Raw genomic sequence first — 27,197 nt, forward strand, 5'->3', positions numbered from 1 at the left:
CGAGGCTGCTGTGTAAATGATAAAGAATCTGAACTAATTTGCTGAAGGATAAGGGACCACTTGAGTACCAGGGTGCTCCAGCAGTCAACAGACAGAAGGGAGAGGCCAGCCGAGGCCATCCAGCCACCAGACACCTGCCAGGTGGCCAAAGACACATAAAAGATCCCGAAAGAAATTAACCAAAGTAGTCGATACAGGAAAACTACCCCAATAACCCACCAGATGGGGAGCCAAATAAAACTATTATTGTTTTAAGTCCCTAAATCCTGGGCTGGTTTGTTACACAGCAAAAGCTAACTAATACAATGGAGAAACAACAAATTAACACTCACCCTGGTACCATATCATCCCTTTCAGTGTCATATTATGTAGTGGATGGATCATGGCATTCCAGAGAACAGAGTTCTTACTGGGACCGGTTACAGAATCAGACTGAGTGAACCTAAAATTGATAAGAAGCACAAGTATCATGAGAGAGCTAGTGACCGATCACATCATGGTCCCTAAACTGGGTGTCTACCCAACTTTCATCTGGGGTACACGTCTGATGATAGCAACACAAGATTAGACCGAACCACTCTGTTTCCCATGAAAACATGTTGAATAGCCTCCAACTTTCATATCTATCCAGGTTCTTCCCAGGATAAATGTATCAGTCAGTACAAGTTCAGAGGGGGCCATCCCAGTTTCCAGATAAGGTCACTAAAACCTGAGAAGAGGAGTATTTTATTGTGAGTGTCTCATGCAGACAATAAATTTACTCAACTAGTACTCAGTTGATGCACACTTGGATTTTTTTAAGCTTTTTGCTTATCTTCCTCATAGCTAAAATCACTGCATATAGGCTTATTTCCTTAAGGTAAGTGCCCAGAAATGACATTGCTGGGTCAAAGGGCACATTTTTTTCAAAGCTTTAAACGTGTTCCTAAACTTCTCTGTAAAATACATATATGAATTTATACTCATGGGAGGTGTGGATGAGAATGCCCACTTCCCCACACCCTTGATGGCATCCCTTCACATCCCCAGAGACCTGGGAAGCCTGGCTCTATCTAGATCCCTCCCACTCTACCTAGGCCATTCTGTCAGTCCCAAAGTGGAAGGTCTTCCCTCCCCGACAGGCATGACTTTACCTAAGTTATACCAAGAGCTGAAGTTCAGCCTCTCTCCAGGGCCCTTCCCAGATTTAATGACATAATATTTATGAAAACAGTTCACAGACTATTAATCTCTGTGTTAATATTAGTGTCAGGATTTTAATAACTATTCCTTTCTTCCCCACCCCATGTGTTCTTCCTGATCCAGCTTTTCCTGATCGTGCTTTCATAATCAATATACTAATACATCTCTTTGATTACATGAATATTTGTTCTTCATGTTACAGTGTTTGTTCTCATGGACAATAGAGCACAGTGGTGAAGAGCACAGACATTGAAGCCAGACTTTGCCACTTACCAGCTGTAGCCATGAGCAAGTTACTAAACCCCTCTGAGACTTAAGCTTAGTAGCTTAGTATGTTAACAGTATCTACACTTGTAGAGGTTGTTGGGAGTATTAAGTGAAGTCATACATATAAAGTGATGATAACAGTATCCAACAAAGAGAAAGCTTTCAGTAAGTATTAGCTATCACTATTATTAAGGAAAAGGATAATAATTGCTTCCTGACATATTCTCAGATGATCGTGGTGCTGATGACAATAAAAATAATACCTTACGGCGGCACCTGGGTGGCTCAGTTGGTAAAGGGTCTGACTCTTGGTTTCAGCTCAGGTCATGATCTCACAGTTTGTGAGTAAAAAGCCCACATCAGGCCCTGTGCTGACAGCTCAGGACCCGCTTGGGATTCTCTCCCTGCCCCTCCCCAACTCATTCACATGCTCTCTCACACTCTTTCTCTCTCAAAAATAAACTTAAAAAAAAAAAAGAATACCATACATGTTCACAGAATAAGTTACATACATTCAATACATATTTGGACATTCAACACAGATTTGGCTCCCCAAAGGAAACCATGCTCCTTCTCTCTTACATAATTTCCAAGGCTTTCTCCCAGACTTCAGGATGATTTCTTACCCTCGTGTAGGAACACCACAGGTTTTCAGTGACCTTCCAGAAGACCAGGCTTCAATGGGTGTCCCACCCCAAGAGGAGGAGATCAGCCCAATGGGATAATGCAATGTGTCATACAGGTTACGCCCAAAGAGCCAGCACACTGCTGACATGTACTTGAAAACTCCATGGCCTAAGTTTTCTGGTCAGAGAAAGTTAAAGAAAAAATGACAGAAACATAGTAGTTTACATATAAATCACCGGGTTGGCACTGCAAAAGATCCAAACTCTCTACAATGCGGGCACTCAAAAAGTTGAGAGTGTAATACTGGGAATTCAAATAAATTTCAAATGAACTGTGAAACTGAGTGAGCGCCTTCTAGGTGCCAGGCACTTCTAGATGGCTGGGATACAGTGAATAAAGAGATATGGAGAGACATGGAGCCTCTCCTCATAGCTCTTACATTCTACAGAATAAGACGTTCAGCTGAATAAAATATACGACCCAATATGGTTAAGTGCCTCAGGAGGTACAAACAGGTGGTGAGGGGTTTTAACAGCAAAAGAAAGAATATCAAATGAAAGGCAGATCACAAAAAGTCTAAGAATGACCCCCCCCCCTCTCCTGTGCTTCCATTAATCTTCTATTCACAGTGTTTTCCTTACCCCCACTTAACTATTAGCTACTCGAAGGCAGGGCCCTTATCTTCTTCACTTCTGGATCCCCAATGTCTAGTACCTAATGCAGAGTCAGTAAATTCACTGGCTGGTGCCGGGTGGCTGTGGGTAGCTGGTATAAAGGTGGGCCCACTGACAGTTAGGTATAAGGAAAAGGTAAATAAGAAGGAAGGGAAAGGGAATGCAGAGCTGGCATTCTATCCAGAGGAAACAATATATTAAAAAAGGACACAGAGTAGGAAAAATGTTGAAAAGTATGTGACTGAAGCCTAGACCACAAAAGGAGACGAGTGGAAGATAAGACAGGAGGGGAATCACATCTTGGAGGAGAGAAAACAGAAAGCCACTGAAAAGGCTTGGGAATGAGAATGTGTGGAAGGCAGAACAGCCTTCCAAAGATGTTCACACCCTGATGCCTGCAACCTATGGGTGTGTGACCCGAAGTGGCTAAGGGGACTTTGTAGAGGTGACTGGGGTTAAGGACATTGAGACAGGAGGAGTACCATGATTAGATCAGAGGCGGCTCCTTCATACTGGCCAACCTTCCCCACCACAGTCAGAGAGACGTGACATGAAACAGCAGAGGAGGTGGCAGAGATTTGAAATATGACAGCGACTTGACCTACTGTGTTCCTCCCCAGATACCTGCTTGCCTCGCCTCTGCCAGCTGATCACCGAAACGTTGCCTTTCTCAACTGAGACCCCCATGGCCACCCTCAACGAGAAACCACGACCCCATCCCAGTCCCCAACAGTCCTACTGCATCCCCTTCCCTGATGTATTTTATTTATATAGTTCTGTCTCATTAGCTTACACCCTCATCCACCCTATCCCTTGATCCCCAAAAATGTATTCGGTCTCAGAGTTCAGAGAGTAAAAGGGGGATAATAGGAAGGTATAATATATTATCCAAACCTAACTGATTCCTGAGTTTGGGATACCATGTAAGGAGAGTTCACAGACCAAGAAATTTATCCAAAAATTTACCCAAATCTCTTCAGTTCCTGAGTTCTCACAGGGAGAATTCAGATAGTGTAATACTGAGGACCAGACACTTTGTATAGAATTTACTAATTGTATTAAGCATTTCCTGTATTCCTCCGCACTGGAATACAAGCTCCATGAGAACAGGTGTCCTTCAGCAAGGTCAAGGGCTAGAGTGTTCCAGAGTGTATAACTGGAAGAACAGCAGCAGCCTTGAGGTGAAGAAGTTGTTGAGGTGGAAGGAGAAGACAAATTACCAAGAGTGAACATAGAAAAGGCATTGAAAAGAATGAGGACAGAAAATACTCTAGAAAAGTTTAACAGAGCAAAGGAGAGCGGTGAGACACCATGAGAAGGGGGGTTGTCATGTTTGTGTGTGTGTTTTGTTTTGTTTTGTTTTGTTTTGTCTGCTTAGAGTAAGAGAAAGGCAGAATCTGAGAACAGAGCCTGTGTCTGTCCTACTCACTGCTGTGTCCTTGGGGCCCAGCACAAAGCCTGACACAGAACAGGTGGGAAATAAAGATTTTGTGCTGAATGGACATGGGGGTGAAAGACCAGAGCTCGAGGGGTAGAAGGCCCTGGAAGGGGAAGCGCCCACATCACAGGTAGCCCTGAAAGGACAGCACTCAGCTGTGTTCAGACACAGAAACAAAGGAAGGAAGAGAAAAAGAGAAGAGCATTGAGGCAGTGTTGAGAGATGCTAGCAGAGCTCATGTGAGTAGCCTCAGTCTGTTCAGTGAAGCTGAAGGAAGTGTCATCTGCTCGTAGCAGGGGGGAATCTCGGGAAGAAATGCATGAAGTGGCTACCCCCAGAACTCGGGTGGAGAGTCAACGAGAAATGAGTATAAGGGTGGCTGAATCCTAATAAGTAGATCAGAACCAAATTCAGGGTTCCAGAGTCCTCCTAGGGCACTGACCCAGTACGTAAGAGATGGCACACGTTCCACAGTCACTCACCTGAGGTGGGCTTAGACCACTGCAAGTCAACCTTGGCCAGGTCCTCCAGTTCCTGCTCTGCCTCAGTGAGCGACACAGAGAAGATGCGGACAGACTGATAGGCCGCAGTGTTAGACAGCTCTCTTGTCGCATTGAATATCTAGGAAAACAGACAGGAATGTCATTTCTTACATCAACCTAGTGGGCAGCCAACTAGCCTACCACCTCTTAGTAAACACTACCCAACCTCTGAGCTCTTCTGAGCCTTCATAAACCAAGATCAAATAAATAACCCAAACCAGTGATGGGCTGCTCTGAATCACCTTGATACACCTTGACAAACACAGACCATGGTGAATCCTGTCCCCAAAGAAGGTAGGAATACCCTGAAATTTGAGATCTCAAGGAGCAAGTCTGAATTGGATGAGGTTTAGGCTAAAGATCAACTGTCAACTAGACCCACTGTAGTATCTTGAAACTAAAATGCTTCTAGTCAGGAAAAGTAACCGATAACACAAAACCATAGCATTCACGTCTCTCCAAAATGGAGCTCAAAAGGCCAGGGGGAGGTAGGTGTGTGTAATCCACAACACAGAAGAGAGGTGTCTTCAAAAGGAACACACCTGAGAGATGATTGTTCGAAGTACTAAGACATACTGAAATATCTCAAATGTTTATATTCTCATCTCATCCTGCCCAATCACTCAAGAAAGGCACAGTAGACAGGGCAATCTGAAAGGTGATGTTCAGCATGGCTGCAGACAAAGAAAAGTGTCCATCCAAAGACCCCATTTCTTCCCAGATCCCTTCACAAAACCTCACCAGTTGCCAAGAGTACGACAGGAATGGCTTGGAGCTTTTCTGGATGAGACTGCATTATACTGAGTAGTTTCTTTGTTAGTCATTCCTCTGTGAGCTTATACAAAAGTGCCAGTTCCTTCCATCCTGATTTTTGAGTTATGCTTTTCTTTTCTTTTCTTTTACAAAGAATATAGAGTGTAAATGTATTGATTTGTTTTGTAATTTGGGTGCCTTTTCTTGTCTTCTCTATCCCCCCACCCCACCCTGGACTAGTCTGGTTTTCCCAAAACAAAGGGCTAACAGGCGCATCGGGAAGCCCAGTTATCATTGGCCTCAGGGAACAAGAGCTCCAGCTGACGGGACTGCCACAGCGAGAGCGCAGGAGGCTGGGATACTTTCCATTGGCCGCTAGCCACCGAGTGTGCAGCTGGCTCCCCTTTCCTCCCACCCACCACACAGAATACAGCTGGCCCTCCAGTCCACAGTGTAAGAGAAACCCTGGAGCAGCCAGAGTGCCCCCACAGGGCATTTCAGTGAAATAGACTGCCCCCTTGAATCGCCTTTTGACTTGCCACTGAGCCTGCTGTGGCCAATAAGACGGCCAGATGCAAGTGAAATGTCTCTCCGATCACTACGGGAGCCACAGCCTTGAAGTGCCCCCTGGGTAACAGCAGCTCTAGCCGGTGGGGGTCGCTGGTCTTCACGCTATCAGGACAGAGACTACATCCGTTCTCGGGAAAATTCCATAGGAAATCCAGACACGTTTGTGCAAAATCTTGCCCGGCAAGCGAAATGTAAAATAAACAGTCAAGAGTGAAAACAGGCTAAAGCACTCACAGTCTATTCTGGCAGGAAAATTATTTTTCGGCAGCAAGTACCTGTAAAAAGTCACCTCCCTTGAAACCAGCTCCTCTCTGAGCACTAAGGACGGTATGCTGCTTCCATGGAAACCGTGGGTGAAACTGCTTTCCTTCTCTCCTCCCACACTAGCTTCCGCACTGCCTGGGAACTCAAGTGCCGCATCGCAGTGAGATGCCAGCGTGGGGAGGCGGGTACGGGTGAACATGCTACTTGTCTCATAGGCCCGTTGCTAGCGCGGTGGACTATTCAAGGCCGACAGGGTTGCGGTGTTTGGCACTCTCCCGTGTCACCAGCACACAGATCTGGATCCAAAACACCGGCCGGGAAAAACTTCCATTTTCAAATTCACATTTGTGTATTATCTCAAGCCAAAACCTGAAAGCCACAGCAAGCGTTTAAAAAAAAAAAAAAAAAAAAACGCTTGGGGGTGGGGGAAAATTCTTGCTGTACCTGATGACAATTACTTCTGAAATTGGTATCCTTTCCCAATCTCACCAAGCCTTCTTGATGGAAGCATTTCCTCGGGGATATGGGCAGCAAATTTAGGAATAAAGAGATTTCAGGAAGATTTTCATTTAAATGACACTTGGTTTCCCCCGCTGATGAAAGGGGAAGCCTTACTCCATCTGCTGAGATCAAATTTCATCTCATCAAACACCTCAGTGTAATTATTTTCCTACCAAGTATTTAAATGAGGATGTAAATGAATACCAAGGTATTTGAAGTCATTAAGGCTGCTGCGGTGGAAAGAGTGTACCACTGCCTCCCTGGGGACAGGCCGTTCACCATCAAAGCAGCTGCTCGCCTGTGTTCATTTTGTAACCTTTATGCCACATTCTTGAATTAATGAAGAAACGTCAAGAATCTATTTCCTCAGAGAATCTTGGCATGGGGTCTGCGTGAGGGAGCAGGGCCCTTGTGTGAGAGTATGTGAGGCTGTGCGCACGCGCGGGGAATCCATACCAAAGAACACAGGGGAGCTTCACTTAATAAAGAATTTAGGTTTTCTAAGTTAGAGTCCCTTCTCCTACAGTAGAATATAGCAGCTTTAAAGTTGAGGCAATAACTATAAATAAGCCAGCCACCATACCTCCCATGAATCTTTTATTGTAATACAGTATGAGCCCTTTGCTTCTGGATTTTGACTTCTCTACTTGTAAAGGAACAATGTCAGGATTGCCAAGATATTGAAAACTGGGCTTCCTTGTCTAACACTGGCCATCTTCTTCTGAGCCTAACTAGAAATATCCCAGTCTTAAGACCTACCCTGAGTTAGGAGGCGACAGATGAACATTTAGACTTTTCTCCATTTATACACATCTCACTCAGTGTTATAAATAACACTCAATCTTAAAATTCCACTTTACCCTAACAACAAGATGGGCATACAATCTGCCATTTCCTTCATTTGAATGTGACGAGTGGTAGGTTATAGTAGAAATCTTACCTCCTCAGAAAAGTCACACGGAGGAGGGCAAAGAGAAGAGACAGATACCGTGTCTGGGTACATGTGTGTGCATGTGTGCATATGCACATGTACATGTGTACGTGTGTGTGTACGTGCATGTCTGTGTTGGGCGTCTTTAGAGGAAAAAGGAGCAAAAGGAATAAAAGAAGAATCATATAAAGCATGCTTTCGATCAAAAAATAAAGTTCTATAGAATGTTAACAGACTAGAAAACTTGGCTTTTGACACCATCAGCACCTAAAATGCTGTCTTGCAAACTAAGCGCACGATTTAAAACAAAAAAATAAAAAATTAACATGTGGCTGTGTCAGATGGAATTCTTTTTCCATCTCCCTGTATCTCAGAGCTTATAGCCTTAATCTAATGCAGAAGATGCTGAAGAGTAAATTCTAGGCAGAAAGAATGTGTTTACTCTTAACAATCAAAATCTGATTTAGCTTGACAGAAAATGAGATGAGATCCCCTGGCACAGCCTGCTATTGAGAACCTGACTGTATAGATACAAATACATCTGGTCCATGCCTTTCTGTGCAAACAGGGAACTATAATCAAAGCATTCAAGAAAGGACTGTTTTCCTTAGTGAGTTAACAGCAATCCCACTTCTAAACAAAACCATGTTTTCTCTCAAGATATAAAACTTCAGTTTTGCTTCCAGCCACTTGGGCTGAAAGGGAGCCCGGTTAAAGTTCAGTTCGATAAACATTTAAATTCAAAAGTTCCCACATATTTAAGTAGGGCAGGAAGCAAGAGTAAATAAGATACTGGTTGTGAAGACATAAATGCAAGAATTTAGATTCTGAATTAGAAAACTAATACAAAAATGGAGTAGGTATGTCCAGAGTAGGATCTTTTTAGTAGCATTATTTAGTAATTAGTTAACAAAAAAAAAAAGAAAAAAAAAAGCAATCCAGGGTAGAAGCAATAAAAGCAAAATAAACCACAAAGTATGTGAAAGGACTCAATTTTATATATTTAAAAAAAAATAAATGAATTCGTGCCTGGGGGCTCAGTCGGTTAAGCTTCTGACTTCAGCTTAGGTTACGATCTTGGCAGTTCGTGAGTTCGAGCCCCGCATCGAGCTGTCTGCTGTCAGCACAGAGCCTGCTTCGGATCCTCTGTCTCCCTCTCTCTCTGCCCCTGCCCTGCTCATGTGTTCTCTCTTCTCTCAAAAATAAATAAACATTTTTAAAAAATGAAATAACATAAATAAAAATTTTTTCAAAAATGAGTTGAGATCATAGTATAGTCATAGAGATTTTTAAACCTCAAATTTAAGTATTCCTCAAAACTGGAGAAGCATAATGAAAGAAAGGCAAGAAAATAAATATCAACTTGAGGAGAAACTAAGTTTCAGGGGAAGAGCTAGGAAGACAATAATCTTTTCAAATTCTTAACTTATTAAAGGAAACAAATCAAAGTATGCAGAATATATTTGTGCCAACCCATAATGCAAACAAAACCATTTATTCCTAAGATTCTTGTTTATTTAATGGGACTCTTCATTGCAAACTGAGCCTTTGATAAATCTTTAAGGGATTAGGCAAGTGCATGTCAGTTTCTTGTTTTTATAACTTTCTTTTACAAATTATAGTTAGTTCATGCTCATTATAGCAAAATCAGAACATACAGACAAGGAAAGAAAATCAATCCCAGTTTCAAATGTGCCAAAGAACTTAGACTACTTTCTCTGAAGTTCTGATACTGCATAAAAAACCTTTACCCTTCTGTCAGCAATATTTCAAGCTAATATAGTTTCAATTATGTCTGTGAACTTGCTAATATGTTGTCCAACCCTGATTTTAATTTAAAAGAAATAACAATGATCTCCCTTACTTTCCGTTTTAAATCAGACAGCTTCCACTAAACAAATGAAGAGGGGACAATTCTGAGGCCCAAAGCTCTAACACCATCACACCCTATCCAGAAATCCACCCTCTTCATTCTAGACAGTTTTTGTGTCTAATTAGAAAGTAGAGCTGATCTTGAAAATAAATCTGAATGCCAAAGACATACAGTACCAAGGCTTTTGTTCTACCTCTGCTGCCTTGCTAGAATACCAAACTACTAAGAACTTTCCTTCCCCTTGGCAACTTTTTCAGTGTCCTTTTTTTTTTTTTTTAATTTTTTTTTTTTTTAACGTTTATTTATTTTTGAGACAGAGAGAGACAGAGCGTGAACGGGGGAGGGGCAGAGAGAGAGGGAGACACAGAATCTGAAACAGGCTCCAGGGTCTGAGCTGTCAGCACAGAGCCCGATGCGGGGCTCGAACGCACGGACCATGAAATCATGACCTGGGCTGAAGTCGGACGCATAACCGACCAAGCCACCCAGGCGCCCCTTCAGTGTCCTTTTTACCCAGCTTTACTTAAGAGACCTCACTCATAGTCTGTCAGGGCAGCCCTATTCTCTAAGAGCAACGAACACCGGAACCCTTCAAAGTGAATTTCGTCACTGACCAACAGATGGCAAGTCAGTATTCCCTGGTTCCATCCCACATGACTCCATGCACCCTGTGTGTCCCATCCCTACTTGGGAGCCTGTGTACTGCCTTTCCTCCCAAAAATTCTAGCAGAGTAAATAGAGCCTAGTGAAGCCTCTATACAGTTATCATAAAGGAGAAAATATGCTAGGTCTCAAAATTTAAGAACGTCTTCAAAGGCTGTGAGTGAAACAGAGAAAAATGAATTGATGCTGACAAAAGAAATCCTAGGCTATGAAAAAGTTGAGCAAAAAAAAAATCATCATTGGCCTTCTTTCTGTTAAAAAAAATATGTATATATACATATATGTTCTTTCTGTGTAAAAAAAATATACAAATATGTTTATATTTATATATACATCACAGCCTTTGAAGATTAACTGTTCTTAAATTTTGAGACCTAGCATATTTTCTATTATGTATACATATATGTACATATAAATCAACATATTAATTTTATACATGAATATGTATCAATTTGACATATGACACCTAACTGAAATATCAAGATATACAGCTTACATTGAGATGATTCACACACATACACAAACAGATAAACCACATAAGGCAAAATATTACCAACTGTCAATCTAGGTGGTGGGTATATAGGTGTTTGCAAGTCTCTTAACTTTTTTGTGTGCTTAAAACTTTTTATAATAAAAAATTTGAGAAAATAGCAACACCTTATATTTTGACAGCTATTTTCAATTTATAAAGACCTTTTAGAAACAAACAAAATAATTTAATCTTTTTTTTTTTTTTTTTTTTCAACGTTTATTTATTTTTGGGACAGAGAGAGACAGAGCATGAACGGGGGAGGGGCAGAGAGAGAGGGAGACACAGAATCGGAAACAGGCTCCAGGCTCCGAGCCATCGGCCCAGAGCCTGACGCGGGGCTCGAACTCACAGACCGCGAGATCGTGACCTGGCTGAAGTCGGACGCTCAACCGACTGCGCCACCCAGGCGCCCCTAATTTAATCTTTTTAATGGCTCAGTAAATCAGGTCAGATACAATCACTACTGCAGTATAGTCGTGAAAACTAAGTCTCAGACTTAGTTTAACAAAATGCAACATACTTTCATGGTAAAAACTCTCAGACAACTAGGAATACAGGGATCATCCCTCAACATGAGAAAAGGCATTTATGAAAACCCACAAGTAACATCACACTCAGTGGTGAAAGAGTGAGAGTTTTCCTACTAAAACCAGGACAAGAGAAGGATGTCTGTTTTCACCACTACTATTCAACATTGTACAGGAAGCTCTAGCCAGAGTTACTAGACAAAAAAAAAAAAAAAAAAAAAAGAAAAGAAAAGAAAAGAAATAAAAGGCATCCAAAGAGGTAAAACTATCTCTATCCATAGATGATATGCTCCTATATTAGAAAACCCAAAAAAATTCACAAGAAAGCCACCAGAACTAATAAACAAATTCAGCAAAGGGTCAGGGTACAAGACCAACATGCAAATATCATTTGTTTCTATACACCAGCAATGAACAGTCTTAAGAGGCAATTAAGAAAGAAATTTCATGTACAATAGCATCTAAAGGAATTAAATACTGAGGAATAAATCTAGCAAAGGAGGTAAGAGACTTGTATACTGAAAACTGCAAAACATTGCTGAAAAAAATTAAAGATCTAAATTAATGGAAAAACATCCCTTCATAGCAGGAAGGCTTAAAATCATTAAAATGTCAATATCACCCAAAGCAATCTACAGATTCAACACAGTATCTATCAAAATTCCAAAAGCCTTTCTTGCAGAAATGGAAAAGCATATCCTCACATTCATATGGAATTGCAAGACAATTCCATTGCAATTGTCTTGCAATTCCATATGAATAGCCATGAATAGCCAAAACAATCTTGAAAAAGAAGAATAAAGTTGGAAGACTCATACTTCCCAACTTTGAAACTTACTACAAAGCTACAGTAATCAAAACAGTATGGTACTGGCATAAGGAGACACATATAGACCAATGGAATAAAATAGTAAGCCCAGAAATAAACCCTCACATATATGGTCAATTGGAGTTCCAAGAGTTCAATATGGAAAGGACAGTCTTCAACAAATGCTGCTGCAAGAACTGCATATCCACTTGCAAAAGAATGAAGTTAGATCTTCAACTTATACTATATATAAAAATTGAGTCAAAAAGGATCAAAGACCTAAGAGTATAAAATTCTTAGAAGACAACATGGGGGGGGGGGGGGCGGGGAACCTTCTTAACACTAGATTTGGCAACAATTTCATGTATGTGACATCAAAAGCATAGAAAACAAAAAATAAATAAATAAACTAGACTTTGCTGAAATTAAGAACTTTTATGTATCAAAGGACACTCTCAAGAAAGTGAAATGACAACCTACAGAATGGGGAAAATATTTGCAAATCATACATAGGAAAAGTGGTTAATATCTAGAACATACAAATAATTCCTACAATTCAACAACAAACAACCCAATTCAAAAATAGGCAAAGAACTTAAATAGACATTTTTCCAAAGAATATATACAAATGACAAATATCATTAGTCATTAGGGAAATGCAAATCAAAACTACAATGATCCTCAAAAAAATAAAATTGGGACTATCCTACAATCCAGCAGCAATTGCACTACTAGGTATTTACTCCAAGGATACAAAAATACAGATTTGAAGGGCTACATATCCCTAATGTTTATAGCCGCATTACTGACAATAGCCAAACTATGGAGAGAGCCCAAATGTCCATTGACTGATGAATGGATAAAGAAAATGTGGTATATATACAAACATACATATATACATACATACAATGTAATATTACTCAGCCATCAAAAAGAATGAAATCTTGCCATTTGCAATGACATGGAGGGAGCTAGAATGTATTATACTAAGTGAAATAAGTCAATCAGAGAAAGACAAATAACATAGGACTTCACTCATATGTGGAATTTAAGAAACAAAACATAAACATACGAGAAGGGAGGAGGAAGAGGAGAGAAGGAAACAAACCATAAGAGACTCTTAAGGATAGACAACAAACTGAAGGTTGATGGAGGGAGGTGGGTGGGGAATGGGCTAGACGGATTATGGGTATTAAAGAGGGCACTTGTTGTGATCAGCACTGGATGGTATCATGTAAGTGCTGAATCACTGAATTTTACTCACGAAACCAATATTGCACTGCATGTTAGCTGAAATTAATTTTTTTATTTTTTTACATTTATTTATTTTTGAGAGACAGAGAAACAGAGCACACGTGGGGAGGGGCAGAGAGAGGAGACAGAATCCAAAGCAGGCTCCAGCCTCTGAGCTGTCAGCACAGAGCCCGACGTGGGGCTCGAACTCACAAACTGTTAGATCATGACCCGAGCTGAAGTCAGATGCCCGACCAACTGAGCCACCCAGGCGCCCCAACTTTTGTTTTTTAGCTAAAATTTAAATAAAAAGCTAAAAACAAAATTTAAACACAATGAGATACCACTTCCTACGTATTAGCAAGGCTATAATAAAAAAAATTAATTAAAAAAAAACAGAAAATAACACGTTAGAGAAATTGAACCTTTGCAGATTGCTGGTAGGACTGTAAAACAGTACGGCCACTGTAGAAATGTTTTGGTGGTTCCCCAGAAGTTAAACACAGAACTAATAGATGATCCAGCAATTGCACTCAAAGGTATATATCCAAAAGAATTGAAAGCAGGGGCTTGAACAGGTATCTGTACACATTCACAATAGCCAAAAGACAGAAACCGCCCAAGTGTCCATCAACAGAAGAATGGATAAACAAAATGTGACATACACAATGGAATACAATTCAGCCATAAAAAGGGCAAAGTTTTGATATAAGCTACAACATGGATAGACCTTGAAAACATTATGCTAGGTAAAATAAATCAGACACAGGACAAAGACTGTATAATTCCATTTTCAATAGCATTTAAAAGAATTAAATATTTAGGACTAAATCTAGCTAAGGATGGAAGAGACTTGTATACTGAAAACTGAGGTACCTAGAATAGGCAAATTCATAGAGAGAAAGCAGAATAGAGGTTACCAGGGGCTGGAAGAAGGCAAAAAGAGAGGGGCGGTTATTGTTTAATGGGTACAGAGGGATGCTGGGGATGATGCAAATTTTTTGAGTACAGATAGTGCTGACAGGTACACAGAGGGTTGTGAACAAATTTAATGCCACTAAGTTGTACAATTACCAATGGTTAAAATGATAAATATGATAAATAAAATTCATTTATCAAATATAATAAACAAAAACTCATTTTAACCACAATTTTTTTAAAGCAGGGTTTGGCGGGGGCGGTTGAGGAGAGAGAGCACACAGGTGCAGAGGAGAGGGGCAGAAGAAGAAGGAGAGAGAATCGTAAGCAGGATCCATGCTCAGCACAGAGCCCAACACGGGGCTTGATCCCATGACCTGGGATCATGACCTGAGCCTAATTCAAGAGTCAGATGCTCAACCAACTGAGCCACCCAGGTGCTCCTAAAAAGCAGGTTTTGAAAACAAAGTCTCAGAAATACAAAGTGATTTTCTCCAAGTCATGTAACCGGTAAAAGGCAAAGCCAACATTCAGTCTCAATTTTTTAAATCTCCATGACAACAAAAGACATATAGTAGATGCACAGCTTGAAACAAATTCTAATTGTTTTGATTTCCCAGGCTCTCTCCAGAAGCTCATCAAGACCAATCAAAAAGAAGAGTAATCTACTTTGTCTTCAATTTGTTATGAAATCTTCCTTGCCGTCAGATACTCTAGCTCCTGCCCGTAGCTCAGGAAGGCCAGCAAATGGTGCCCTGCACACGTACAGAGCACTAGCTGTGAGAAAGAAAGCAGGCTCTGGAGTCGCATTACCTGCTCCTATTCTGGCTGCACTATTAACCGTGTGACCTTAAGCTGGTAATTTAACCTCAGTGGGCCAGTTTCCTCATCTGTGAGATGAATAACCATACTTACCTCATAAAGTTGTTAAATCGAATTAACTAACACATGGCAAACACTGAGAACAGATCTTGGCACGTGGCAGAAAAAGGTTTCTACCTCCTTCTACTTGTCCCCTTCCTCTACCTTCTTTTTCTTCTTCTTCATCATCATTATTTATTACCACTGAGACTCTGTAAATTACCTGTGAAACCGTCATCTGCATGTTACTTTGCCCACTGCAAAGCCAGACATCTCCAAATAAGACATCATGAACTCTCAGGGTGAAGTTTGTTCTCCCAGAAGTCTGTTGTGCCATCACCTCATAAGGTCCACCAGGCTTCATAGGATCCAGTACCACCATCCAGCTGTTAGAATGTGCTGAAATCATAAAAAGACTCCAAGGAATCAATCAATCAATTAAAACGAAATTAAAGCACAATCCTGTCATGCATCATATTCATTTGTGGCTATTCCCAACCACTGTGATTAACTGAATTCAAAGATAAGAAAATTAGGGCACCTGGGGGGCTCAGTTGGTTAACAGGCTGACTCTTGATCTCAGCTCAGGTCATGATCTCGCAGTTTGTGAGATCAAGCCCCACGTCGGGCTCTGCACTGACAGTGTGGAGCCTGCTTGGGATTCTCTCTTCTCTCTCCCTCTCTCTCTGCCCCTACACTTTTCTCTCTCGCTCACTCGCTCTCTCACTCTCACCCTCACTCTCCCGCTCTCTCAAAACAAACTTTAAAAAGATATGAAAATTAGCCAAATTTCAGACAAGCAAAAGAAATAACAAAAGCAGTAGCATTTCTATCCTTAATCTGTACCAATCCCTCCTTCCTTGTAACTGAAGCATTTACAGGAAAAATTAATCACCCAGTTATAATCCTAAATGAGAACAGACAAAAATATACTGAGATTAAAATCCAAGGGAGTTTAATTTTAAAAAAACAAACATAAAATAGGGGCTCCTGGGTGGTTCAGTCGGTTGAGCGTCCGACTTCAGCTCAGGTCATGCTCTCACAGCTCATGAGTTCAAGCCCCACGTTGGATTCTGTGCTGACAGCTCGGAGCCTGGAACCTGCTTCGGATTCTGTGTCACCCTCTCTCTCTCTGCCCCTAACCCACTCGCATTCTGTCTCTGTCTCTCTCCAAAATAAATAAACACGAAAAAAAAACTTAATTAAAAAAAAAACATAAAATAGAAATTCATATTATACTATCCAAATGTCAGTATTAATATAATCATGATCTAATAGATTTATGCAGTGCCCCAAATTAATTTGTAATTATCTAATCAAATGTGAACACAGATTAGAGAAAATAATTTACAATCTGGAACTTCCCTTAAGGTGAGCAGAGAAACTGACACAGGACAAAGGAGTAGGAGCATACATAGTACCAATTTAAGATTAATCACAAATTGATCTCTCTGTGAAGAAGATATTTAGACATGCCCAATTAATTATTTTCACAGAGTTACTTACCAGACTTAAGGTTTTCGGACTCAATTAGGAAGATGAAAAGCTATCCAAGACCCTGTTTCAGAAATTCATAGAACATTCCTTAGGAACCACCCCCCTACCACCTTCCTACCTCTCACCCACTCATACCACCACCACTGCCAACATCATATCCAGAAACTTAGGGAAAATATCTTCAAAATGGCAAAATGATGCCTGGGGGAGCCAAACAACACGAACAAAGTTGAAAAAAGGAGAGTGAGAAGAGAATAAAGAAAATAGAGAAATGATCATTTTAAAATAAATATTCTTGGCATCATGCCAAAGGCTACAAAATAATTTCTAATTTGTGCCCATCAGATTAATGTTAATTCAGAGGGAAAGAAGAGTGAGAAGTGGAAATGGAGCACCCTAAAGTTATGGCAGCCAGCAAAAATTACAATTATAAAAAAAGTATCCAAGGGCCTACTAAGTGCTAGACGCTACGCGAAGTTCTTCCCAATCAGCAAAAGCTAAGCAGAAGCATGAGAAGTCTGGATGCAGGACAGGAGATTAGGAAAAGCTCAAACCACACATATTGTTCAGAGTCTTGGGGAAAATGTCCAAAAGCCTGAAGGCATCAGCGAAAGGGTGCATGCTTGCCCCTCTCGAAAGTACAACCCACTGAGACTGCTACTCCCATCCCTTAGAGGTCAAGTAAGCTCAGGACCAAATGCTCACTATTGTTTTTATACCACCAATAGCCAGACATCAACATATTAAATGTATAATTCACCTAAAGCAGAAAAATCACTGTTTTGGAAACAGTGGGCAGCTAGTACAGATTGTGTCGCACAGGTGTGATGTGCTCCATATGGCTCACGCTTCTGAACAGGCAGACACTCCAATCTGTCCCCACTACAGTCTTGCCAAGGTCTTTCCAGGCTTCTTGCACTCACATATCTTACTAAGTCTCTGTCCTTCTGCCACAAACATTACTCATTTATGATGAGGAGGTCAAAAAACCTAGGGCAGAATTTCTTTAGCTTTCTACTACTGTGCAATCTATTTCTAGTCACTGTTAATTAGATATTTACACTTAGCCTCAATCCACGCAATATGGCCGGTGAAGAAAGTTACCTTCACCAGAGTTTCTGAAAAGTTTCACTGCCCAGCAACTGAAGGACAAATAGGGAGGGGGGAGATGTTTGGGCAAAAGATAGCAATGCCATCCTACTAGAGCCAGAGAATGAGCTCCCTCTAGTACCTAAATAGTCTGAAGAGAACTAGGGATCCACACCAAGAACTGCTCTCTTGAGGAAAACTCTCAACTCCCTCAAAGACCTTAGAGAACTTCCTTCTTGTCTAATACTTGAGCTCTTTTTGACTCAAGCTGTTTTCCTCTCCCACTTGATAAAACTGACACAATAATGAGGGTTAAGTGAAGTTACCTGCCAGGGAATGCAGGGGAAACCAGGTCCACTGCAGAGAGCTTACTAATGGTTAAACCAACCTAGAAACAATTTGGTTAAGACACTGAGGATTGACTCCCATGTAAGTATACACAAAGGAGAGCAAGCTCTGTGAAGGCTGGTTCTTAGACCAAAGGCAAGGATGGGATTACAAAAGTAGAAATCACCACATTTCACAAGAGAAGTGGTTAGTCCTTGGCCATCGAGTTGAGGCCTGGCTGGTTAAAGTGGAGCTCACCGCAGGATGATGAAATCCAGTTACAGTCTTTAGAAACTTTGTTGACCACCCCCCCACCAAGTCCACTAGGTTGAATCCAAATAATAAAACTGAGTCACCAACTACGAAGAGTTGGAAGTTCACCATCCAGCTGAATTTCTGCTCATCCTGATGGACTTTCTGAGCAACAGCTGTTCTGGTTCCTTCTTCTGGACCTTAATCACATGCGAATCTTGTGACCTTGCTTACCAATCCAGGCCTGGATTTCTGTAAATTCTCATGTTTGTTGCATTCAAATCTCTGCTTCCTCGCATTCTTTCATCTCCCATGTAGGAAGATTCATGTCCTTCCTTTATTACACGGTTACTTTGAGTGCTTACTGTGTGCGAGGCATTCAGTGAACAGCAGAGAGTAAACCTCAGTCCTGAGTTATACCACCAAGAAAGCCATGCAAACTACTAATCAGGCTTTGTTTCTGTGTCCAATGGGTAGCATATCTGGGGGCCTATTTCTTCCTGTCCCTCTTCTCTTCATGTTCCAGCCAACAACTGAAGTAAAGAACTCTCTTCATTTTCTTCTCTCTATCTCCCTGACCACCCGCCACCTCAAAATCAGAAGAACAAATAATCAAAGGGAAAAAAATTAAAAGAATTTGTCTAAAGACATGATTAGTCATAAGGTACGTAAATGCTTTTTTCTCTTTGCTATTCACATCAGATGTTAATTATTTTTCAGATTATTGTGCCAAATCTCAGATGCCAAGAAGAGAAAAAAGGAAATTATCCATGACCTTTCCCTCCTCAAGAGGAAAAGCCTACAATTGGAAGAAGTTCTTCTCCCACAAAACCCTGGCACTTTACCAGCTGCAAATCAGTTTAGTGATCTAGAGAAGTGACTTGGAGTTAAAGAAGGTCTTACTGCCCAAACTGCCCCTTTGCAACCTTCATTTATTCTGTATAAAGCTCATCACCACCACCAAATATAAATATAAAAAGCAAAAAAAGAGCTTGAACATTTTTCCATCAATAAAACTATTTATGCAAATTATTTAAATTATAGCATGCTATGGCATATAACACCCTAAGGTGACCCCCCCAATAAGTCACACCTGTACAAAATCCCCTCCCCTCAAATTCAGGCAGAATCTGTGATTTGCTTCCAACCATCAGAAAATGGCATGGGAGAGGAGATGTCATTCTTGTGATTTGGGTTACATTATATGGAAAAGATAAAGGAGTTTTGCAGATGTAATTAAAGTTCCAAATCAGTTGACACTAAGTTAATAAAAAGGAAGATTACCCTGGGTGGGCCTGACCTAATAAGGTAAGCCCTTTAAAAGAAGGTCTAGGAGCTCCTGGGTGGCTCAGTTGGTTAAGCATTTGACTTCAGCTCAGGTCATGATCTCAGGGCTTGTGAGCTCAAGCCTTGTGTCGGGCTCTGTGCTGACAGCTCAGAGCCTGGAGCCAGCTTCCAATTCTGTGTCTCCCTCTCTCTCTCTGTTCCTCCCCTGCTCACACTCTGTCTCTCTCTCTCAAAAATAAATAAAAGATTTTTAAAAATTAAAAAAAAAAAACAGAAGAAGGTCTAGAGGTCAGAGATTTGAAGCAGTAGAGATGCTTCCATGAATTCTATAGGCATAAGGAAGGAAATCTGCCAGCAGCCTACATGAGCTTGTAGTGGATCATTCCCTGGTCAAGCCTCCAGATGAGAACACAGCCCAGCCAACACTTGATTTCGGTCTTGTGAGACCCTGAACAGAGAACCCAGCTAAGCAACGGCCCAGGCTTCAGATCTATAGAAACTGTGCCATAGGGCGCCTGGGTGGCTTGGTCGGTTAAGCGTCCGACTTCGGCTCAGGTCATGATCTCACAGTCCGTGAGTTCGAGGCCCGCGTCGGGCTCTGTGCTGACAGCTCAGAGCCTGGAGCCTGTTTCAGATTCTGTGTCTCCCTCTCTCTCTGCCCCTCCCTGTTCATGCTCTGTCTCTCTCTGTCTCAAAGATAAATAAACGTTAAAAAAAAAAATTAAAAAAAAAAAAAGAAAGAAACTGTGCCATAATAAAAGTGTGTTGTTCTAAGCACCTAAATTTGTGGTAATTTATTGTATAGCACAGAAAACTAGTGTGCATGCTAACATTGCAACCAGGAGCTTTTTACTTTTCTAAGGGGTTTAGGCTTTTTGTAATTTTCTAAGTTAAAGTAAATATCCCTACTTACCTCAGGTCATGATGATGAATCCAGACACACTCTCATTTTATCCCCCATGTATGTCAAAGTGAAAAGATATACCCTCCCCTCCCCAATTTTATTCCTTGTGTCTGAAAAAATCATCATGCATCATTTGACGATATGGTTTGACTAGGCCCAGTACCTGACCCATATTCCCAATCATCCCTCAAGTTTTAATTGAACCATCCCAAAGCTTAAGTGTCAGTCTGCTGGACAAATATCTTCATGCTGTTAATTCCATTTTGTTGTGGGCACCCAGGGGATTGATTATAGGTAATAAGTTAAATATTAACAGAGACAGAATGACAAACTGAGGTAGTCTAGCTGAAAATCCCAGAGTCCTCATCAAATTTAAAGAGAAGTCAACCTTTCAATATACCCTGTAGTGTTTCCTTTGAGAAACATTTTTTTTGCCCTACAAAATTTCCTACATGTCTACCTCCTTTATTCCAAATAACACTTTATTCATTTTGTTTCATGTACAGAACACAACAATATGTCCCTATAAGTAGGTTTATGGATCTAAAAAAAATAAATATTTTATTTTTTCTCTCCTACCAAGCAAATGTAGAGAGCCTAACAAATATAAAGTATACGTATACTCTTTTGCATCTATCACTATAGTACTATGTAGTCTCTGTCTCCTAAATATTTATTGGTAATGTTAATTATTAGCCAAGGAAACCCTATTTTTTAAACTACAGCAGCTCTTTGGATTTCTAAATCAACTGTGATCACCAGTATTTATACTCTATGCTGTTAATTTCTAAGATAGACACAACACAAAAATTGTCTCTTGAATTCATTTTCAGTACATCCCACAGGTCACCAGTAGCATTTAAATCTAACACAGAACAACTTCTCAATCAGATTAAGCTTCCCCTTTCAAGTCTCTTAGTGTCACCCGATAACATTCTTACCTTAAACAGTCTTACAATCCAAGAACTAGAAGCACTCACCTCACATCTATGCCTGACACATAGTATTTTTAAATGTTTGTTGGGGCACCTATATGGCTCAGTCGGTTGAGAATCCAGCTCTTGATTTCAGCTCAGGGCATGATTTCATGGTTCATGGATTTGAGCCCCCTTTTGGGCTCTGCACGGACAGTATGGATCCTGCTTAGGATTCTCTCTCCCTCTCCCTTTGCCCCTCCCCCGCTCACATGCAAGTGTGTGTGTGTGTGTGTGTGTGTGTGTGTGTGTGTGCGCATTCTCTGTCTCTCAAAATAAATAAACTTAAAAAAATGTTTTTTGTATGGAAATGAATTATAAAGAGCCTGCACCAGGGTCTGGTTCACTCTGGACTGGATATTGAGAAAACTAATCAGGAAACCCTTGTTTTCAAGGCCCAATAAAACTCCCACAAGCTTCCCTGTCATATATATCTTCAAGTCACTGCTCAAACTACCAACTCCCACATGAACACCCCTGCTCCCCAAAGCAGCCTTGTTACCTGTCTGACTCTCACCTTCAACATTTCATGGCTATATCACTACCTCTAACCAAGATCTGATCCTGTCTCCACTTGACCCAGCCGTGACTGTGGCCTCCAATATGCAGTTAACTTCTAGCTATGCTCTTTCACATGCCAACTTACACAACTCTACCCCTTCTAGACAAAGACTCCTTTGTAGGACCTGTCTGCTCACAGAAGCTTCTGGTTCTCACCTTCTTGAATATCCTTACAACCACTACCTTGGGTGGTGCCATGGGTCAGGTGGGTCAGGCCTTTGTCATCTATTGCCTAAATATCACAGGCTAACGGTTCCCACCACCTCTATTCTTACTGATCTCCACTCTCCTCTCCATGGTGCTGCCAGAGTTATCTTCTTAAAATACAAATCTGATTATTTGGCCACTTAAAATCCATCGATTTGTATAGTCCACAACAGAGTATACAGTCCTTAGCAGTGACAAACAAGCCTTCCTACATTTCCAACCTTCTCTCCTGTCATCTGCCACCAGTTGCAGACTCCAGTGCTTAGACAAACCAACCTGCTTGCCATTTCTCCAATGACCCATGCTCCCTCATGCCTCCATGGCTCCAGGCTATTGCCCTACCTGGTTTGCCCTACTCACTTTTCAAGATAAATCTTAGACTAAGTCCTAAGCACTCCCATAGCACACTGTGCTTCCATACTGAGGCACCTAACTTACCTGTAACTGCTTATTCTTTTTCTGCCTCCTCCCTCATCTGTCAGCTTCATTAGGAGACAGACCACATCTATCTTGCTAATCACTGTATTACCAGTACCTAGCACAATATATGGCACATAGGCACTCAATAAATATTTGAGTGACTCTCTAAATATTATAATAATAAGAATAAGAATAAGAATGGCAGCTAACACTCATGTTTACATGTGCTAATTCACTTAATCCTTACAATTACCCTAAATATCATTATTATCTCCACTTTACAAATAAGGAAATTATGACACAGAGATGTTACATAACATGCCTGAGGTTATAGCATCAGAACCTGAGCTCAGTGAGTCCACAGCCTGGGTTCTTAAGCACTCCTCCATACTGCCTCTCCTTTATGTATAATTCAGTTCAAATGTCACCTTCAGGGGAAACTGTTTCTTACCATTCAATCTGAGTTAGACGTTTCTCTTCTGTATCCCACAACAGCCTATATACACCTTCATCATAGCATTTATCACACTGCACTTTATGACTTGGTGTCTATTCCCATTATGCCATGAGATCCTGGAGGGCAGGAACTTTGACTCTGTCTTAATTTTCTTTGTGTCCTCAGTGCCTAACACATGATAAATACTCAAACTTAAATGGATGGGTGCGACAACCTGAGTTCCAGCACCAGTGTTCGTTTTTCAGATTATCCAGCAGGTGGCAGAAGAGGACAAAAGCTGAACAGAGGATGAGCAGCCTTACCTTTCACACTCGTCACCTTCTCCATGATGGTTTCTTTATCTTGGCACAAAGTCACTGTCACTGTGGCTCCGAATATGCCATAGCCCCAGATCACTGCCCCTGCAGGCTCCTTCTGCAGCACCATGTAATTATTGATGTATGAAGCAAAGCGAAAACGGACATCTAAAAATGTTAACCAACACTTAGAAAAGCATCATTGGGGGATTCATCACCAATTGAATCTGGTTAAACAGCAAGAAACCATAAAGCTTTTATACAGGACAATTTGAATATACCCAGACCCTTTAATCTTCTAAAACTACATCTTATTCGTCCTAATTAGGTAAGCAACATAACAAGAGCAGTTGTCAATAATATGCATCATAGTACAAGATGACCAATAAGGAAAACTCAAAGAGCCTACGGCAACCAATGTGCCACAAGCCTCCTCCGCTTCAGAGCTCTTGATCATCCTTTGCTCTCAAGCTTGGCCCTGACGCTCTGCGCTCTCCCTCCAAATTGTTAAAATGCTCCTTTTATGCACCCCACAGATGGTATTTATGAGAAAAATAAACCACTTTCTTCCCCTACTTTCCATTACCATGCCCACTCCTTGTTGCTGGGAATAAAGAAACCTGCCTCTCTCCAACACAGCCTCCCCTAATCTCTCCCCATTCTTTATCTCCCCCTTTCCTTCCCACCAGTGTCGACTCCTACAAATAATTCCCCTTATTGTGTTTTTTTTGACAACCCACTAAAAATTTTAAATAAGCATTTATGAATATCTGTGACATCTGCTTCCTTCTAAGGTAAATTCAAATAAATTAAGATGATAAAATAAGGTCGGCAAGAAATAGAGGGTCAAAATGTCAGAACAAAGGTCTTTCGTCTCAATTTTACCCATTTCACAAGCTAAGTTATATAAAAAGAACAAGAGGAAGAGCACTTGAAACTGTAGATTCTATTCTAGAGTCACTAACAAGACTGAATAAGAACTTACTTTAACGAGATCATTCCTATTTTTAACATGCAGCCTATATTGAAGTATTTTATTAATAACAAGCATCTATCCAAATTATCTCAGTGAGTTCCTCATCAAAACTTAACAAGGGGGGAAAAATCTTCTTAAGTTATGTCCCAATTTGTCTGAACAAAACAGACTAAAATCCCTAGAAGAAAATAATTAACAAAGTTAAGATTTTTTTTTAAGCATTTTAAACAAAAATGATAGGCAGGAAAGAGAATGAGAACTAACAAGGTTTCTTCCCTGAAAGCCACAAATGATGATGGCCCCTGAGGCTATACTTAACAGGGCAGCAAAGCTATCAGGGTCTCCCATACAGACTCGGTGGCCTATTTGCTTCAAATAACAGCCCAGTCGCTAAACATCCTCAGCGCTCTCTCATGAGTTAGTTCCATCATAAAACCTAAATGACAACCAACAATCATCCAGAAGGCTGGATAATGGGCTGGAGATGCACAGCTACCACAAGCAAAATGCTCTAAGAAGAGACTTTAACATCCCAGAATTGCATAAGCACGTTGGCAGCCTGCTGGAGGGAAGGGGAGAGGCACACATGTGGGAGGGCCTAGTCTTGGGTACGTGCTTCATATGGAACAAGAACTGAAAACCAAAGGGCTAAGAGCTAAGCAGAAAGAGGGTGAGGGTAGGGGAACAGAGTGTAGAAAACTGGCTGTCGCTTGCACATGAGCCTATACAAAGGAAGGGCTCTCTAAGAGTGCAGCCATTGTCTCATTGTGCCGGGGACACATCTTTCCAAGTCAGTCTGTTTTCGCCAACACACACATACTGGTCCTCATTGTGCCTGGCTCTATTCTGAGTTAAAGAATTTTAAGGATAGAAAGGATCTTTCACACCCCAAGGCACAATCATGTTATTTATGGATCAACAGACCGATACCCAGGTAGATTAGGTAATTTTACCTAATAGCTTGCATATTAATGAATTAATTCAACAAATTTTTTATTAATGCCTACTGTGTGCCAGGCACCATTTTAAGCATTGAGGATAGAACAGTAAGAAAAAGAAAGAAGAAAACAATAAAGGGAAAACAAAACACAGACAAAAAGCCTCACCAGCAGCAGGAAGCTTACATTCTACCGGGGAGCTTATTTGTGGCAGGCACAGTGCTATCCACACTGCACATATTAAACTCCTTTGACTGACCTTAAATCGCACAGGTTAGTTTACAAAAGGACTAGAAACCAAGTCACCTGATTCCAGAGTTATTATTGCAATTTCCAGTCTGCTGCAGATATTGCTGGTAAATTTTTTTTAAAAAAGTCATATTCCCTGCCCTTATAAAGCTCACATTCCAAGCTGATAAGAGTAGACAGTGGAACATTACCAGGGAGTTGAGCAATGGACAAAATAGGAGAACGAGAAAGGAGGCGGGACTGGTCATTCTTTTTGTCAAGCACAAGACACTTAGCATTTGAATCTTTTTTTCTTAGGTCTTCAATTTTTCCTTCATTTGGATGTTGGAGTAGAAAACAAGAATTAGTGTTCTGTTAGTGAGTGATGAAATTAATCCAGTGGGTAGGTTACCTCTGGCGAGGAACTCCTGGATGCCCTGGGAGGAACATCCTGGGAGTCTAAATAAAACTGGCAATATTCTAGTTCTTAAGTTGGGTGCAGCACCTTTGGGTGTTCCATTTTATTGTTTCGTTGCTCATATACTTTTGTACATTTCAAATATTAGATAGTAACCATGGGCATATGACCCAAGGTGAAGACAGAATATTGCACCGGCATTAAAGATAACAGCCTTTAACAGAAAAGTTAATAAAATAATGGCCCTACTCGCCTATCATATGCTGGACTCAAAGGTCACTGAGTGAGGGTGAGAGGCAAAAAATGATATGCAGAGAGTGCTGCTGGTTTACACTTTGTTAAAGCCTGAAAAACTACTTAGGGGTGGCAGTTGGTCTGTCTGGGTACATCTGGGTGCTCAGGTAGAGCACGAGCCATTTTTCTGCACCCTGTCCCTATTCTCGCCTCAACTTTCATTTCTTAGCAGGGAACTTTGGGGTCCACAATTCGAATGGTTTAAAGAAAAAAACAAGGCCAGCATTATCACTTTACTTTGCGTTAGCACGCAGATTCCGTCTTCTGGTTCTCCACGGTTGTGACTCAGGGTCCAGCCTGGGGTATTCAAACGACAGGATCTGACCTGGACAGTAGTCAAAGTGAGTCACCCTCCTCCCCAGTGTCACGCATATTATCCCTGTAAGCTGCGCCAGCAATCAAAGCTAAGCCTTAAATATTCTTAGCTAGTGAGGGGGTTGTATTTCTTAGTCCTAATCACCACTTAAACTAGTAAAATTTAATTCCCCCAAGGAACCAAGCCTGCAGCAAACCCTCCCCAAGGGTACTACTGTGGGGGCAGAAGTGAAATGTTTTGGATGACTCAGTTACCTGTTTCCAAATACTATCGAACTAGCTTCGCCCCCTTCCCTTCGAGTTCCCTTGAAGTTATTCAAAGACCCCGAGGGCCTCGGTCTAGCACATTTGGGCCTCCCCAATCAGATACACCCAACCCTCCCTCTGCCCCACACGCTGCAACGTGACGACGCTGAAAGGACGGGGAAGAAGCTGACCAGCCGGAACTCCCGCCCAGCAGACACCTGCGGCCTAGGCCTGGGTCGGGTCGGAGGACCGGCTCCAGGTTCGCGGTTCGCGGGTCCTGCAGAAGACGAGGGATCTCCGAACCCGCGCAGGCTGACCGGCACAGGTTGGGCCAAGCCGGGCCGCCT

At 41.3% G+C, this 27,197-nt stretch overlaps 1 protein-coding gene across 6 annotated transcripts in view; it reads right to left on the reverse strand.

The window, feature by feature from the left end:
- SIAE (sialic acid acetylesterase) overlaps positions 1–27,197 on the reverse strand; it is a 47,748-nt gene that overhangs the window by 20,411 nt on the left and 140 nt on the right. For 2 of the 6 annotated variants that reach the window (XR_009249554.1, XM_058687139.1), the window contains exons 2-7: positions 26,527–26,586; positions 23,442–23,603; positions 15,388–15,563; positions 4,671–4,809; positions 2,076–2,253; positions 333–442 (exon numbers count right to left, since the gene is read on the reverse strand). Coding sequence is in view for 5 of the 6 variants with exons in the window: in XM_058687139.1 (XP_058543122.1) it covers positions 333–442; positions 2,076–2,253; positions 4,671–4,809; positions 15,388–15,563; positions 23,442–23,603; positions 26,527–26,586 (825 nt within the window). In the remaining variant the exon portion in view is untranslated. Of the gene's footprint in view, positions 1–332; positions 443–2,075; positions 2,254–4,670; positions 4,810–15,387; positions 15,564–23,441; positions 23,604–26,526; positions 26,587–27,041; positions 27,177–27,197 lie in introns of those variants that run through there. The other 4 variants (XM_058687143.1, XM_058687142.1, XM_058687141.1 and 1 more) reach the window with 4 other exon arrangements.

The sequence above is a fragment of the Neofelis nebulosa genome, chromosome 10, assembly GCF_028018385.1.
Source record: "Neofelis nebulosa isolate mNeoNeb1 chromosome 10, mNeoNeb1.pri, whole genome shotgun sequence".
In the NCBI taxonomy this organism is placed as follows: Eukaryota; Metazoa; Chordata; class Mammalia; order Carnivora; family Felidae; genus Neofelis; species Neofelis nebulosa.